Source organism: Phocoena phocoena, chromosome 3, assembly GCF_963924675.1.
Source record: "Phocoena phocoena chromosome 3, mPhoPho1.1, whole genome shotgun sequence".
NCBI classification, from domain to species: Eukaryota; Metazoa; Chordata; class Mammalia; order Artiodactyla; family Phocoenidae; genus Phocoena; species Phocoena phocoena.
This window is the reverse complement of record NC_089221.1, coordinates 54,948,963-54,964,524: the sequence shown is the minus strand read 5'-3', so window position 1 is coordinate 54,964,524 and position 15,562 is coordinate 54,948,963. Positions and strand designations below refer to the sequence as shown.

The window sequence follows — 15,562 nt, the reverse complement described above, 5'->3', positions numbered from 1 at the left end:
GCTTGAACAAATGTCAAGGAGGCACAGTCCCCCCGCCCCCCGCCCCAGGTGCCTTGTAAAGGCAAAATTACAACTGACCATGACATCCTCCCTCTCGTCAAAAGACCAACTTTATTTTAACAATGTCATAGAAACAGATTTGTAAAAACATCGAAGAGATCGTAGCTTTAAAAAATACACACATATAAATGAGATTTTTTTGTTTGTTTTGCCTTTTTTTTTTTTTTTCTGTTTTTAAATAGCAGCATCCTGGGCAGCTAATGCTATCTCACGGTGACAAGTTCCAGGTGAAGTCGGTTAGTGTTTCCAATGAACCCAATTTTGTTCATAATACTAGTAATTTATACTAGTAACTTATATAACTAGATTTCTAAAAAATAAGAATTTGGCAGTTCAGAACTTTGTCCCATGTGAGGCATTATGCTATAAACTGCCCCTTTCTTAAATGACCCTGAACTCCAATTTCAGGGTCTGCTCTCCAACTGACTTGGATACCATGCATAGCAAAAGCACAGTTGTTAGAACCAGCAGAATTTTTCTCCCAAAAAGGAACATCAGTAGGACTTCCCAAACACGTTACTAGCTCATAACCAGCTATATGACAAAGCAATTGGTTCCCCACAGTGACAGCTCACATAAACACATTTTGACTTGACACACTGAAAACAAGGATTTCTGAGTTCAGCGAGTCACGTAGACCAGCTACCCAAGAGGAGTAACTTTTAAACAACAGAAACAAGCCAAAGAATTATGAACTTCTTCTCACTTCACTTGCAAACACTTTTCACCTTTATAAGACAAAACAAGGCAACTTCAAAGGAAAAAAAAAAACCCATACACACATACGAGAATTGTACTAGACATTGGCTTGTTATGTACTTGAACTCAACGACTGTGGATCTGTTTTGGCTGAAAGGTGTACTGGAAACACAGTCCATGCACATATACATATATACATATATCGAGGGCCGTGAAGTCGTCCGGTGTTGCAGACGCAGGCTTTTTGCCTTTTCAACATGGTTATGATTTTTCCCTCATGTATTATATCAGATCCCAATGCTCCCAATTCTGAAGCCCCATCACAGCCTCTCTTCAGCTTAGCTTCTGGCTTGTATCTTCAGGATGCTGCGTTGGGTGGGGAAAATCAATGCGTGGATGTAAGCATGGATCAGGAGGGCCTCTGCTGTCTCCATCCCTAATCATAAGCCGCTCAGTGTGGTCAGGAGATGAATGATTGGACTCAGAGCCCTGCTGGTCAAACATCTACAAGGACAGATGTGATGGCATGCCACACGCTGTCAGAAGGGTACTGGGCACAGGCGTAGCATCATAGGTAAGTTGTGACTCACGGTGACAGGAAACAATGAATCCTGCCTTTGCTGGTCAAAGAAAAACCTATTGCATTTCCGCTCGTGAGAGGCAGAAATAAGGCAAGTGCCTAAATACCATGCCATCTTGTGAAGTGGTGAAGCAAAAACGTGGACAGAATGGTAGCTTTTTAACGCAATATTCCATCTCAGATCTTATATTTTCGAAATTAAAGTTCCTTAATAGCATACACGGATGTGCTACTGAAAAAACCACCAAACCTAGTTGATAAGCTACTATTAACTAATGGTTGGGCTTCTGTATGACATGGAAGGATAGTTGTAAAGGAGACACTCAGAGAATAAAACCAGGGGAATCGTCAATTGTCTGGAGATGCGAGGGAGATGGTCAGGTCAGTACAGTCAAGTTTGAGGGCTGACAGTCTGGCTGTGAGACTGACTATTGCTATCGATATGAGTAGCTTCATGTAAAAAGGAAAAAAAAAATACATTCTACAGTTGATTGAGTCAGCCACTAGACTGATCCTTTCAAAAGAAAGAATTTTAAAAGGAACAACATTAAAGAACAAAACAAAACCCCCTTACCCCCAGTAGTTGAAGGAAAGAGAAATAAAGCTGTGGTGAATCTAAATAGGAAAGGAAAACTGAAGTTAAGATTCCATTTTCATCTCCCCATTATTCCTCCCAACACGGGTACAGTTCCCACTGAACCCAAAGGCTTTTGCATATGTAAACTGGGGAGAGAGACCTCTTGCTGTTGCCTTCAGTTGGAAAGAATACTCTAACAAGTCCTTCCTTTTCCCCACAGTGAAGTGTAACACATACAATTATTTGGGTGAATGAGGACTGTTACTATGATTCCTACAATGGCCATGACGTGAACAAGCTCCCCACAATCGGGGCAGGAACGATTATGACCATGTCTATTTGCTTTCTGATCTAAGTTGAGTGGAAAGCTAGGAAAATAGCAGATATCCAGATAAAAATATCTTTTCAGATCATGCTTTTTCTACAGTGGATGTTGGCTGGTTGTTAACGGGTAGTCTAATGTTAAAGAGAGACAGGTTTTCTAAATGCAGCAATGATACTTTAAAATCAGTGTTTCCAACAAGGGTGGACACTGCTCCAGGACCCTGCCTGCCTTCCTTCCTAAGAAAGACCTAGCATTCCCATAGGTTTGTATTTGTCATGAGGGTATAGTAAGTAGCAGATCAAAGTGGGAAAAGACTTCACTTTGCAGTGATCCACTTCTCTGTAATCACAAGAAAGAGAAAGTGCATGCCATCCTGCCACCCTCCCCCCCACCTGTACATCCCTTTGCTACATTCCCCTCCCTAGATTCAAGAAGTTCACAATTCTTTATGAAACAAACATTGCCAGGTACCGTATCTTAAGTCTTGAAACAACATTGTTGAACTCAGCCATACTTTGTCATATTCATATATCTTTCTCTTTTTTTATTGAATAAAGCAGCTTTGAAGCTTATCATCAGGCACTGCCCAACAAAACATTTAGTCCAAAAAAAATCTGTTATGAACTTTTTAACCTTGGGCTAACAGCCAAGTACTCTGTACAAGAAAAGCTGTAAAATATTTCATAGTTTTAAATCTGAAGCCATTTTTTTTTTTAAACTGGCATCCTGTACATTTCTTCTTTTTTAAAAAAAAGGTAACGAGTAACAAAATGAATATTAACAAAAAAAATCAGGGACAGTGTTTTCAAGCAACGAAAATTGGGGCAGGGGAAGCTTATTCTGAAGGTACGTTTGAAACAGGTAACAACGATGAAAATTAAGAATTGCATAGCACTGCGACTTTAGCCTTCAGCACAACAAAACAGAAGCTATTTGGTATCGATACAAATCCGTCTATTTGATAGTTAGTCATTCAATATTATGTACATATTTTATATACTAAGTGTCATTTTGAAGTCCTATTTTCCAAGGTCCATTTTTCTGTTGGTGGGTCTTCTTGGTTTGTAGAGTTTTAATGAAACACTTTCTGGCACTTTGCTACCACAGAATTTCCTCTGAACGTACGTGAGCGGACGTTCCCCAAAGTGTCCCCTGTGAGCGGAAGTGCCTTTCTGCTACATATCGGTTCATTTCGTTAGAAAATGAAATAATCCACAGTGCGATGTGTCTGGGGCCACCGTGCACGGCAACACCCAGGCTGGACTGAGCGACCCCGGGCCAGGGCTCGTCAGCCCGTCCCCGCTCCGGTCTCCAAGGTCCCAACTCTTGAGCTGGTAAAGCTTCTGAAAGCACGAACAAGCACCATGGTTAAAGGCCTCTTTGTCCCTGCACGCAGAGATTTTTGCATTTCTTCTCTTGGTGTCGTGTGTGGTTGTGACTTTAAATTAATCCAAAAAAACCAAACCAAAAAGAAAGGAAGAGGAAAGGAAGGCAGGCTAACTAAGCACTCCAGACGAGGAACGAACGGTGGTCGTCGCCCAGTGCGAGCCCGCCGCGCGTGTGTCTTCCCCTACTGCCGTGTGATCGAAAGCTCGCGTCACATCTGAAGACGGGCGGCTGGGTGTCCGCAGCTCAGCTCCCAGGTCGGGCTGCAGGGGAGGCCTCGGGGAGCTGCAGGGGAGAAGCAGGCAGGAGGGCGGCCCTTCATCGCCGCTGCTGCGCGTACACCGGGTAGGCTAGCGTGACGTTGAGGGAGTCGTTGTGCTGTACGAGGGACGTGTGTTGGTAGTGGAGCACCAGTTCCTTCAGGGAGCTGTACAGGTTGTAGGGCTCGGCGAAGCCGTAGCCCGTGGCCGTCTTGTTGATGACGCAGTGCTTGACCTCACCGTCCACCCTGCACGTGGAGAGAGAGCACAAGGGCCTGGGTGAGCTGGGCCAGGATGAGGCGTTTCGGGTAAAAGAAGTATCGCGAAAACCCCCGATGCAGGCCAGCCTCCACCTGGGGACCAGTCCTGGGGGAGCCCTAGACTCGTGGAGTTGTCCCTTGTCACTTACTGGCTGAGTAACTTCGGGAGGTAACCCAGCTTCCCTGAGCCACTGGACTGTCATCTTTAGCCTGGATTAAAAGGGAGACAGTAGTAATCTATCTGTAAGAGGGGAGCTTTGAGAAATGAGGCGGTGTACGGGAGGGGCTTGCTGGATGCCTAGAACGCGGTGAGCAGGCAACGGGTGGTGACTCTAGCCGTTACTATGAGCGCTGCCGCCCAACCAGAGCGGTACCATTACAATTATTAACAGGATTCCTCCTTTCAGGCAGGCCTGGACTCGTCCACATCCCTACCTCTCCATCTCTTCTCCGATTCCCTTGTCCTCACTCAAAGTTCTCACTTCTTTCCTGTGGCAATATTTCTCTGCTTAAATGGAGGGAGGTGATGGGCTATAAAATACTCGGAGACCCTTTCTCTCCTAGAGGACATTCACGTCTCTGAAATAATGTCAGTGATCCAACCTCACTCTTCAAAGTACCCCCAAACGATTACATAAACAAACAAAGGAAAATCGGCCATAGGACGGGAATGTCTTCTCTTGGGTGTACTTATCTCAGGGACAGTGACCAGGGTCCTTTCTCTTACTGTTTTAACCTGTCCCTGATGGGGACTTTACCTGTGGGTGGTGCTTCCATGTGGATCACCTCAGATTCTAACTATGCGGAAGCCCCCCCAAAAAGCAGCAAGTGTGGCTATTTCCATTTGAAAGACGAAAAAGGAAAACAGGACTTCTCCCAAGCCCTAGTCTCCCACCGAAACAGCAGGTTTCTTTCTACTCGACAGCTATTCCCGCCTAGACTTGAAAATAGTAGGTCTTATTATTTCCTCTTCTCCACCGTTGTACTACTGGAACACTCTTAAAGGCTAGAACTTTTCCAAATCCTTGCCCGCACGGCTGGCTGGCTGGCTGGCTGAATGAAACACCTCCTTGAGATGTCTGACGAGACCAGTAATTGGCTGGGGGTACATACACTACGGAGCACGCGTAGCAGCCCTGTTTACTGCTTTCCCGGACAAGAAACGTGCCGTCTCGTTTCCCTCGCAACAGGTTTTCGGCTTTGTTTCGGTTGCTGCTGCCAACATTCCACGTCTTCTCGTCGTGGTGGGGCAAATCCTCGTCATCTTCCACCAGCGAATACTGGCTACAAAGGTAGAAGAGAAGGTTTCTAAATGAAGTACACGGCAGCCAGCAGCCTGGCCCTCTCCTCGCGTCGATCTAGTTCCTGGCCCTCCTTCAAGCAAGTCAGGCCAGCGATTGCGGGTCTGACTCAACCAGCTTCTCTGGCCTGAGTTTCCTCATTGAGTTTAGCCTTCAACCCCCACCCCCGAACAAAGAGTTTTAGTAGCACTAAGTGATACTCTTCCTGTTTTCAAGTCAGTCCGTAGCTACCTGCGGCAGACAGCAAGGTATTAAACAATCCCGTTTGTCCAGTTTAGATCAGGAAAGTGATTGACTAGGAGGAACACCAGTTTTCAAAAAAATCGAAACAAAACATATACTTAAGCTTTGAAAATATGCCGAACAGGGTTGTCTCCCCCCACCCCCATTGGTCCCAAAATATGTTCGGATTTTCTAGACGGTTCCAGGACATCATCACGGACACAATGTCACTTCAAAGCCCCATGGGGGAAAAGGAAATCTGCATCCTCCTTTGCTAAACTTTCCTTTTTTAAAATTCTGGGTAACGAGACCGATAATGTTTTCTCCTACGAGACGTTCCATTCCTCACTTGCTCTGCAAACGAAGCAAGTTGTGCATTTTCCTTAAATGAAAAAAAACACCCCTGCTACCTCCCATCTGTGCTAACTACTTACTCTTCGGTGTTTTCATTGCCCAGCCACTCGTTCAGCTTCTTCTGCCGAACACCTTTCTGAGTCAACCACCTGGAAAAGAGGTTTAAGAGGAAAATGCATTAAGAACCTATCCCTGGTTTTTTGCAATGACCAATCACGCACGTGCAGGGTTCCAGTTCCAGTACATACATCAAGTATTGGTCTCTTGTCTTTCTCAGTTGAATGAGGTCTGGTTTAATGCTGTTCATCCGTTTGTCAATCTCACGATACTCGGCAGCCTGCTTCTTCAAGTCCTCCTCCAGCCTCCTTCTGCTGTCGACAATTTCACTGATGCGAGACTTTAACTTTTCATAGTTATGCATAATCCTGTAGGCAAGAGCAATGCATCCGTAATTACCTGGAGCATCATGGAAGTTCCCCCAAGGTTGCGGTATTGATTCCCAGCAGTTTTTCCTCAGGTAAAGAATGCTTTCTCTCCCTGTCGTTTCACAGAGAGCGAGGTCACCTTTAAACAGTTTAAGAGACTCGTGGTGCTCTAGCACATGGGCAGTGGAAACCCTCCTGGGTCACCAACCTTTGGATTTCTTTCTCATTGCCTTCGCGTTTAAACTTTTCTATGTATTCTTTGCTGTACCGCTCCTGGGTTTGGCACTGTTCTTCAAATATTTTTATGGTTTCATTAAATGCTTCAATAGCTGTTCTTTTCATTTGGATTTCCTGCAACCCAATTTTAATAAGACAAGGTCATTCCTTTCACAGAAAAGACAGTTTCTTACGGCAGGACACTACCAGGACATTTGACCGGCGCTACTATCTGGCACGCAAGTATTTTGTTAGCAAGGTGGGACGCAAATTCCTAAAAGCCCTTAAAATAGTATCACAGAAGCACACATTTCCTTTGGAGAATTTTCCCAGTCTCTGGAAGATGACTGCTTGACAGTTTTCTACAGTTTTCATCTTCTTTAAAAACCATTCCACTTTATCAGCAGCTTATGCCATCCTTTTGCTCCCTCTGGCGGTCCCAGATACGTGATGGTCTAGAGGAGATTAAAGCCTCTAGGAAAACAAGGCAGTAAATGTAGCCTCAACCCTTTCATAGTAAGGACATCTCAGGGTTAAATCCCCATTTCAGAGGTTAGCCAAGTCTGTGGCACTTCCAGTATTATTAGCTTTCACTCTAAAAAGCATTCTTCAATCTGCAGTTATGCCAATCCAACTTAATTTATTATTCTGATACTTACAGGCTTGATTTAAAAGGTTTATAGTAAGTAATTATTAGAATAATCAACGATTCACAAATAAATGATCTCCCCACTTTCTTACTGGCAAAAACTCAACCCCTTAAATTCTTTTTCTGAAGCTGAATATAACATGCATTAGCTTCTAGTAACTAAGAGCTCTACAATTTTAATGTGATTTTCACAGAAAACTCACCTGGGAAGTACGGGTATAATCTTCATATAATCTATCATATTCCCGACTTTTTTCTTGAAATTGAGTGTTATATTCATGTAATTTTTTCCCTACAGCTTCAATATTATCTTCTTTGACAACTTGATCCTGGAAGGATTAGAAGAAAATGGACAAAATAGAAATTCAGTTGATAAGGTACTTATCTGACATGGGAAAAATCCTCAAACAATGGTCATTTATTTTGTGAAAGTATTTTATTGAGCCACTATACACTCGTGATCACAAAATTACAGTTTGAACGTTTTTCAAGCTTGATTACGTGCAAGTCATCTGCTTCAAAATATTTTCTAAACATTAAAAGTATCTTTTTAAAATATCAACATGAGTATGTGATTACCTGTTGGTATTTGGATACTGGATAAAGTAATTTCACATCCAGTTTGGGATTATACTGAGCTAGAGATTCATTCCGGTAGTGGTTTATTAGTTCAACCACAGAGTTGAAGGTTAATGGGTCAGAGAAGCCATATTTCCCATCTCGGTGAAATATTTTGATTAATTTGTTATTTCCTCCTTTCCTGCAAATGCAATATATAAATAACGGCATTAGAATTCTCTTTAAAAAAAAAAAAAAAAAAGCGTGTTCTCCCATCACCTTTAACACGCCAATTTTAACCACATACCCTAACTCACCTTAGTGTAAGAGTATAATCACCATGCATTTTAGTAGATGCGTCTCGTACCAAAAAGGTCCCATCAGCTGTATCTCGAAGTTTTTCATTCACTTCTTCCCTGAAGTGAAAAGAACACGAGACAAGTTACATTTTCTTAACTGTATTTTCAGAGCTTAAGAATTAACACACAACACGGAAAGTCGTGATCCCCAAAAGGTTTCCTCCCAACTCAACTCTTCATTCCCCTCAGAAAGAAAAAGAAAAGGTTTAGACTAGAAATGCCACTTTAAGCTGATAACATTAATTCTTAAGAGTTTTGGTCTAATAAAGAGAGTGACTTTACACTCTGCCTTGAGGCAGTGCCACTTCACCCTGCTGCCCCCCTGACAGCTCTGTCAGTAATGAAACTTCTCGGGTATTTAATTTCCTGTGGCATCCAGCACCCACAATTCCCCAGAGCTCAGTGACTTCTGTGGTCGTCTTTGGAAGGGAACCAACTGTGCTTCATGCTTATGTTGGATGATAGCCTAAAAATGGAACTTAGCAAGCTGGTGCGTTCTGCTTTTCTTTCTCTTCATCTAAAACTCCCTAGCTCTGGTGAGAAGCTCAAAGAGTCTCTGTAGCCTTACCTCGAAATATCTCCCCAGTACCATTCAGCATCTTGTAAGGACATATTGTTATTCATACCGTTGTTCGCTACAGTAGTGGGTTTTGGTGGTTTAGGAGGCAGTGCTGTAGATGAAGGAGAAAGAAAAAGTTTTTGCAGTCCCAACTACAAATAAACGTTTAAAAGTCGACCCAAGTTCCTTTAAGTAACATTTTCAACTGTGAAACACAGCATTAATGCACGAGTCCATGAACCTTTTCTTAAAAAAAAAAAAAAAAAAAAAAAAAAAAAAAAAATCAGAAATCTTTTTGACTATAGACCATAATGGAAAAAAAGAGAAGAGCTTAGAGACCAACAAATAAATAAAATGGGCTGGCCATGTAAATGAATTTCAAAGTAAACCCAGAGTCAGTCACGACATTTTCTACTTTCAGGTTTGAGTTGAATTAAAGTTTCATATCTGGTCAAATCTATCTAAAGTAAGAGACCACAAAGAGAACAGCAGAAGGAATCACATGGCTTGGTTTTAATTTCCTCCTCTTATTTAATTATAAAAGACAAATTTGGTTTCTGTCCTCCACAAATGCTGCTGTGGTCATAAAAAAGCTCATCTACAGGAATATGTTTTAAGAGGCGGAATTGGGTTTCTCTAATCTTAGTATTTCAGGCACTGTTCTGCCAAAAGCCACTTTAAGAAACTCCTCTGTGACCTCAATCTCTTTAGTATTCATGATAATATTCTATTGGATAACTGTGCTCTATATTATGCCAAGAGTGATTAAAAACCATATCCCTCTTCCTCAATGTCAAATCAGTATTCATGTACCAACTGGTGACAAATAAAGAAAGACTGCAGTGTTTCTGAATTTCTTAATTGGGAGGAAGGAAGGCGAAAATAATTGAGAAAGCTTAGCTAAATGCTAAGTCATAAGTTTTAAAGCACTGTTTGTTATTTCTATTTTAAGCAAAAAATTTCAGGAGTCCAGCAGGTATAGTTTATAAAGACCGAGACTCAGTAATGGGAAGCCAACTTCTCTCATTGCAGTATCTTAACAGAAGAGAGAGCAGACAAAGTCTCAACATTTGATTCAGAATAGTTTCAGGGCACCTAGAACTGAGTTGCAATCACTGCTACATTTGATAGGAGCACTGGTACATGCTTTCTAAAGTACCGAGTGTTATCACCGCCAAGTGCCACACTGTCCTCATCCACTGTCAACAGAGAAAGCAGCACCAAGGTTGCATCCTTTTAATTAAAGGAACGGCATACAACAATATAACCCAAACAGCAAATGAGCTCGAGTAACAAAAGACACCAGTGAAAAACTGGAATCCAACTTATAGCCATTCAACTAAGAATAAGCATTTACCCCACACAGCCTGACTTGCTGCCACAGGCAGTCAAACCATTTGTTTCATTTTCAAGCTATGAGCAAACTCATTAAATTAGAACAAATGAATAAAAGCAGACATCCAAAGAGGAGCTGTTAACCGTAGTTGTCAAAAAGATTAAATGCCACAACATTAATTAACCAGCTTTCTACAAGAATACTGCAGTATTACCTGGTGGATCCATTTCTATATAAAACATCAAGTCTGTGCCACAATTTATATCTGGCTTAGCATAGTCTAAATCCAGGTCTTCCATATTCCAAACAGTGTTGTACATTTGTGCGAGAGTTTCCTTGGCTGAGCTCAGTTATGAGAAAAGAGTCCGGCTTTCTTTGTAATGGTGTCTTGGAATTCATTTCAAAACCTATAAGGGCTGCACTGTAACCTATGACATCACACACCCCAGCCAATCAAGTCAGAAAAATGTCACCAGACCACTCCTGCCTCATCATTTCTCTTCTCTACCAGCCTTAACACAGCCCCAAATCTCACGAAGAGCCTACATTTAACAGAACTGCAATGTATACACGCTCTTCGTCTCAAAAAGGTGTTTAATCTGACTGTTCTTCTCTAGCCGTGAGTTTTCTAATTCCTTTTTTATTGCTCCGTGCAGCATGGTACGCTCCGCTCTTGGCAGGTTGACAAAAGCTGATACGCTGCGGCACGTAGCTTCCCCCCCCCCCCCACCCCAGTGCATCTGGGTTTATAGATAGCCCGGTCATTTCTTGGTTTAAAAATCTTACAAAGGCATCCAAATAGTATACTCAAGATATATTTTAAAGTCCTAAAATGCCTCTGATATATATTAAAAGCAGGAAGGATCAAGAACTCTGGATATTTAATTTCAGTCTTCCATAATTCACTGCAAACTCAACTTATACACCGTCACAAACGTGCTACATTACAGGCAGCACAATGAAAAAAAGGTAGAGGCAAAAATCTCTATTAAACACTGCAGTTAAAACTATAGAATATGGAATGAAAATCCAAAAAAAAGAGAGGCCATATATCAGAATGTAGAGTACAGGCAGAGCTATCTCTGCTAAGTATTTCTCACTGATGAGCCCATCTTCAGATTTACTGGGCTAAATACTGCTTGGGGGGGGGGGGGGGTGGGTGGGTGATGTAATCACGTGTGTGTGTGTGCGGGGTGGGGGGGCTTTTGTCCCCTCCATCTCAAATGCCTCACACTTTGGGAAGAAATGTTATTATTCCTTCTTAGCAGTATTTAATGTGAGGAAACCAATTCCCCTATAAATCTAAATTAATGTTAGTTCTCCTACAGTGAGAGGGGAGGAAGGGAGAAAAGGTTCCCCCCACCCATATAAATGTAATTTAAAAAACTAGAGTGGGCTGTGTGATCTACGTACATGTGCATGTCACATATTTCTGTGACAATTTAAAGAACACAGAAGCCCTGGAAATTTATTCTTAGACATTCTGTCAAATTTGGAATCATAAAATATATAGAAATAGAGCAAAGGCAAGACAGCCTCTGAGCACTGTTCACGTGTCTCTCCTCCAGTTTAATTCAGTTTCCCACTGAGGAGGCAGGCAGATTCAACCTATACCCTCCCACCGTCTCCCACTCACAGGCTCTCTTTGCCTAAAAGTTCAAGTAACCCTAAATGCAAAGAAAAATGGTGGTGGTGGGGATATGTCCTCAGAAAAAAAAAAAATCTTAATTTAATAAAAATGTTGACCCAAGTCCTCCCAGCAGCTGTGGAGGACAGCGCGACAGCCCGGAGGGGACCTGTCCCCCATGCCTTGGGAGCACTTGGTGCAAACCGGTCCTGCTGCTGGAACCCATGTGGTAGACCCCGGGAGGAGGGCAGGGAGACAGGTGACTTTCCACGTCTCTCCCAGGCCTGGCCAGGCCCCAACTTCCAGACCAGCACTTGGTAATTTCCTCCTTCCCCATTTCCAACCGAAGCCCCATCTCTCCCTCACATTGTGCCCCTCGAGGAAATGGGGGAGTGTCTCCCCTAATCTCTCATCTGCCCTCCCCAGGCAGCGCTTACTATCTCTCCCGCTCTCCCTCTCTCCCTCTCTCTTTCTCTCTCTCTCTCTCTCTCTCTCTCTCTCTCTCTCTCTCTCTCTCTCTCTCACACACACACACACACACACACACACACACACACACACACACACGAAGACAAACTGCAGAAATGAACCTTTCAGAGAAATCCCCCAAAACAGTGAAACAGCCAAGGGGCAGAGCTGTGCCCAAACGAAAGGCAACTTACTTTGCAGGTTATGCATTTCAACGGTTTCCCTTAGAAATGCCTGTATCCGACAACGGAAAAAAAAAAAAAAAATCCGAAAAGCGATTCCTCCAGCCTGTGCGGCGCAGGACCCCGAGGCTCGCACGCGCCGCCGGCAGCAGCGCAGTTCAGCGCCCGCCGCCCGTGCAGAAGCCGAAGCCGGCTGCGCACCGGGGCCGAGGCTGCGCCGGGGAGGGAAGGAGCCCGGCCGCTCGCACGTCCCTCTCAGATAACGATCGCGGCTTCATGATTAACTTGGGCAGGTTCAAATATTTGCTGAGCTAGGGATTTCGGGTGGGGGAGGGGAGCCCAAGTCCAAGTCGAAGTTGTCATCATCGTTAACAAGTGGCCAGTGCCAGCCCAGGTCCTCCTCCTCCTCCTCGCCGAGGAAGTGAGAAGGCCATTGTCAGGGGACCTAAAATAGGCTCTCGAACCGGCTGCGGCGGCGCGCTGCTCGCAGGCTCGCGGGGCTCAAGTGGCCACAGTGCAGCGAGGCACTAGGCGCTGCCAAACACAGGAAGTGGCTGAGCTAGTTCAGCAAAAAATAGAATCAAAGCCTTGCTTGTAAAGGCCTGAACCTCTCAGAGCTGCCCAGAACACCGTGCCTTGCTCGCGTCCACCTCCTCCCACATACCAGCACAGACAGCCCCGCAGGTGTCACAGGAGAGCCCGGCGGAGCCACCCTGCAGGGAACACAGGTTTCCAAACGTTTCCCAGGAGGAGGCTCCTCGGGAAGAGTACTGCGCCTCGGCATGGGTACACTAAGCTCCGTTGTATTAAAAATACACTCCAAGATAAAAACTCTACTCTGCAGCTGTTTGTATGAAGTCAATTTCAACTCCTGTTAAAATGGCCATAAAAGGTCTGCCTGCGTGAGGTTGGTGCAGATGCTACATGGAGCAAAGGACGGGAGGGCAAGGAGAATGGCACACCTTTCTAGAGGATTTTTTTTTTTTTTCCCTTTATTCGAAAAAGTTGCAAGGAACCAAACTTAGGACTGTTGGCTACTATTTAAAGAACTAAAATTTGGCCAAAGAAAATTTCCACTCACATCAGCATAGACGGCTTTACTGTTATCCCAAGAACCTTAACCCAATGTAAAATCACTAGCTTTAAAACCAGAAAAAAAAATTAGAGATCACTTCAATTCCCTCATGCTACACACACACACACACACACACACACACACACACACACACACACACACGTGTATGCTTCTCACCCAGAATGAAGTGGTTTGCAATAACATTATAGCACTAGGACCAGAACCCAGACTTCCGATGTTTGGTCCTAAACTCCTTTTTCTCCACTCACTTGCCCTGCTCTTTACTTCCCTCTGCCAGAGAAAGTAAAAATTAACAAGTGAAACTGAAGTTAATTTCTTTTAAGCCCCATGCAAAAAATTTCACACCTACAACAAAACTTCTGTTTTCTATTTTTAGTTTAATTTAAAAAAAAAAGCTGCTTTCTAATTATCTTTGAAGAAACACGGGTTCTGTCTATAATACCCTCAGACTCTGTATGACAAGGTGACCCAAAGGTCACATGCAGTGACAAAGGAAGATCTAGGTGCTGACACAAGAGTCCACACAGGCAGGAACCAGCTTCAGAATTACTTGCAATATCTGGGAAGTGCTGCTACACTCACAATGAAAGTGATTTTACAAGCTCTCCTTTGGTGCAACTGAGGTCATACGAAACACCTACTTGTCCAATTGGGATAAAATTAGTCTATAAGTGAATAGACACAGCTCCTGCCAGCTGATCACAGACATAGGGTTAGTTCACAGAATACCCTTGCCTCCTGAGCTGCATAATCTTGCCCTACTTTAAAAAATAGTCTTTCTAAAGCTGGGAACCTTGGAAACATCAGTCACTTAAGCATACCTGTCTGGATTCACAGGATATGTCATGTCAAAACCTTCTAAGATTAAAGTGTTCTCTAGTCTGACAGTCTATTTCCCGTTTCAGAAGAAAATTATCTACTGGGAAGTGGCACACTCTCTACTTAGAGAAAGTCTTAAAATAGATTTGAAAACTTTGCTTCAAATTTCTCACAATATGTACAATCATTTACCCTAGAAGTTCTATTATATTACTCAAAGTGTGAGCTGAGTCTTTTCCCAATTTTAGTCAATTTAGTGATCTGCAAAAAAACATGCTCTTCATTAGCTTAAAAAGGGAGCCCTCTGCTGGTAGAACAGAATCAGTAACTTCTGCTCCAGAGAAAACAGTCAACTTTCTGTGTATTTTCATTCATCTCCCACTATGTCCAGAAGTTCACACAAAATATAATTGCCCAACTGTCACTTAAATCTATATGATTCACTAAGAAATCACTAATAAATCAAATGCACAGATGTCATAACCTTGGAAATATTTTTCACATGCCTGCTAATAAGCTCTTGTAAGAAAACTTGTATTTTAACTTCTGAAACTCAAAGCCTAGTCTACCACACTGGAAAACTTACATAATTGAAAAACGATCTTTACCTTCTAGATTCTTCAAAACACTAAGTCTTACTACTTTCCTCTCTCTCAAAGTTTTGCAAAACTCATTTCAGAAGCAAAATGAGGCCATGTGTCACTTCTCAGCAGGTGTGATCTAGTCAGGAAAATGTCCCTTAATCACTAAAATAGTGCGAAAGTTACAGACTGAACACTGTATCTCATACGTGCCAATCACCACCAAGTAGCAAATGCTCCATGAGCAGCTTTCATCCTGCACAGCTTCTTAAATGGTTTTTTGTCAAGGGCCACGATTTATGAGCAAAAGCCCATTTGAAAAAAAAAAAACCCATTTGAGAAAAAAATAAATGAGTCAAAATCTTCTTTTAGGGGTTAAGTTAATGCCTCCTTTCATAATTTTAACTTAAGACAACTTAGGCCAGAAGGGCCCTTCAGGATGATGTCAATTCTTTAGTCCACATCCAGGGCTCTGAATGACCCTGCACTAAGAAAAATGTCCGTTTGAATTTATAAATAAACTCAGGTTTACAGATGCAGAAAAGTGATACATTCTACAAAGTATCTGAAAAGGTGCGCCCATTGCTTAGTAGAAAAAAAGACCCCTTCTCCACAATTGCCCTCTCAGATGTCCCTTGAGAGAAAGAGAAGGCTGCACCGTGA

At 43.0% G+C, this 15,562-nt stretch overlaps 1 protein-coding gene across 3 annotated transcripts in view; it reads right to left on the bottom strand.

The window, feature by feature from the left end:
* Positions 1-3,665: 3,665 nt before the first annotated feature.
* Positions 3,666-15,562, bottom strand: part of PIK3R1 (phosphoinositide-3-kinase regulatory subunit 1) — a 71,975-nt gene continuing 60,078 nt past the window's right edge. The window contains exons 1-10 of one of the 3 annotated variants that reach the window (XM_065874742.1): positions 12,416-12,431; positions 8,800-8,902; positions 8,190-8,288; positions 7,894-8,074; positions 7,518-7,643; positions 6,658-6,800; positions 6,273-6,449; positions 6,105-6,173; positions 5,261-5,431; positions 3,666-4,135 (exon numbers count right to left, since the gene is read on the bottom strand). In XM_065874742.1, coding sequence (XP_065730814.1) covers positions 3,946-4,135; positions 5,261-5,431; positions 6,105-6,173; positions 6,273-6,449; positions 6,658-6,800; positions 7,518-7,643; positions 7,894-8,074; positions 8,190-8,288; positions 8,800-8,902; positions 12,416-12,431 — 1,275 coding nt within the window. In that variant the 3' untranslated portion in view covers positions 3,666-3,945. Of the gene's footprint in view, positions 4,136-5,260; positions 5,432-6,104; positions 6,174-6,272; positions 6,450-6,657; positions 6,801-7,517; positions 7,644-7,893; positions 8,075-8,189; positions 8,289-8,799; positions 8,903-10,340; positions 10,447-12,415; positions 12,432-15,562 lie in introns of those variants that run through there. The other 2 variants (XM_065874740.1, XM_065874739.1) reach the window with 2 other exon arrangements.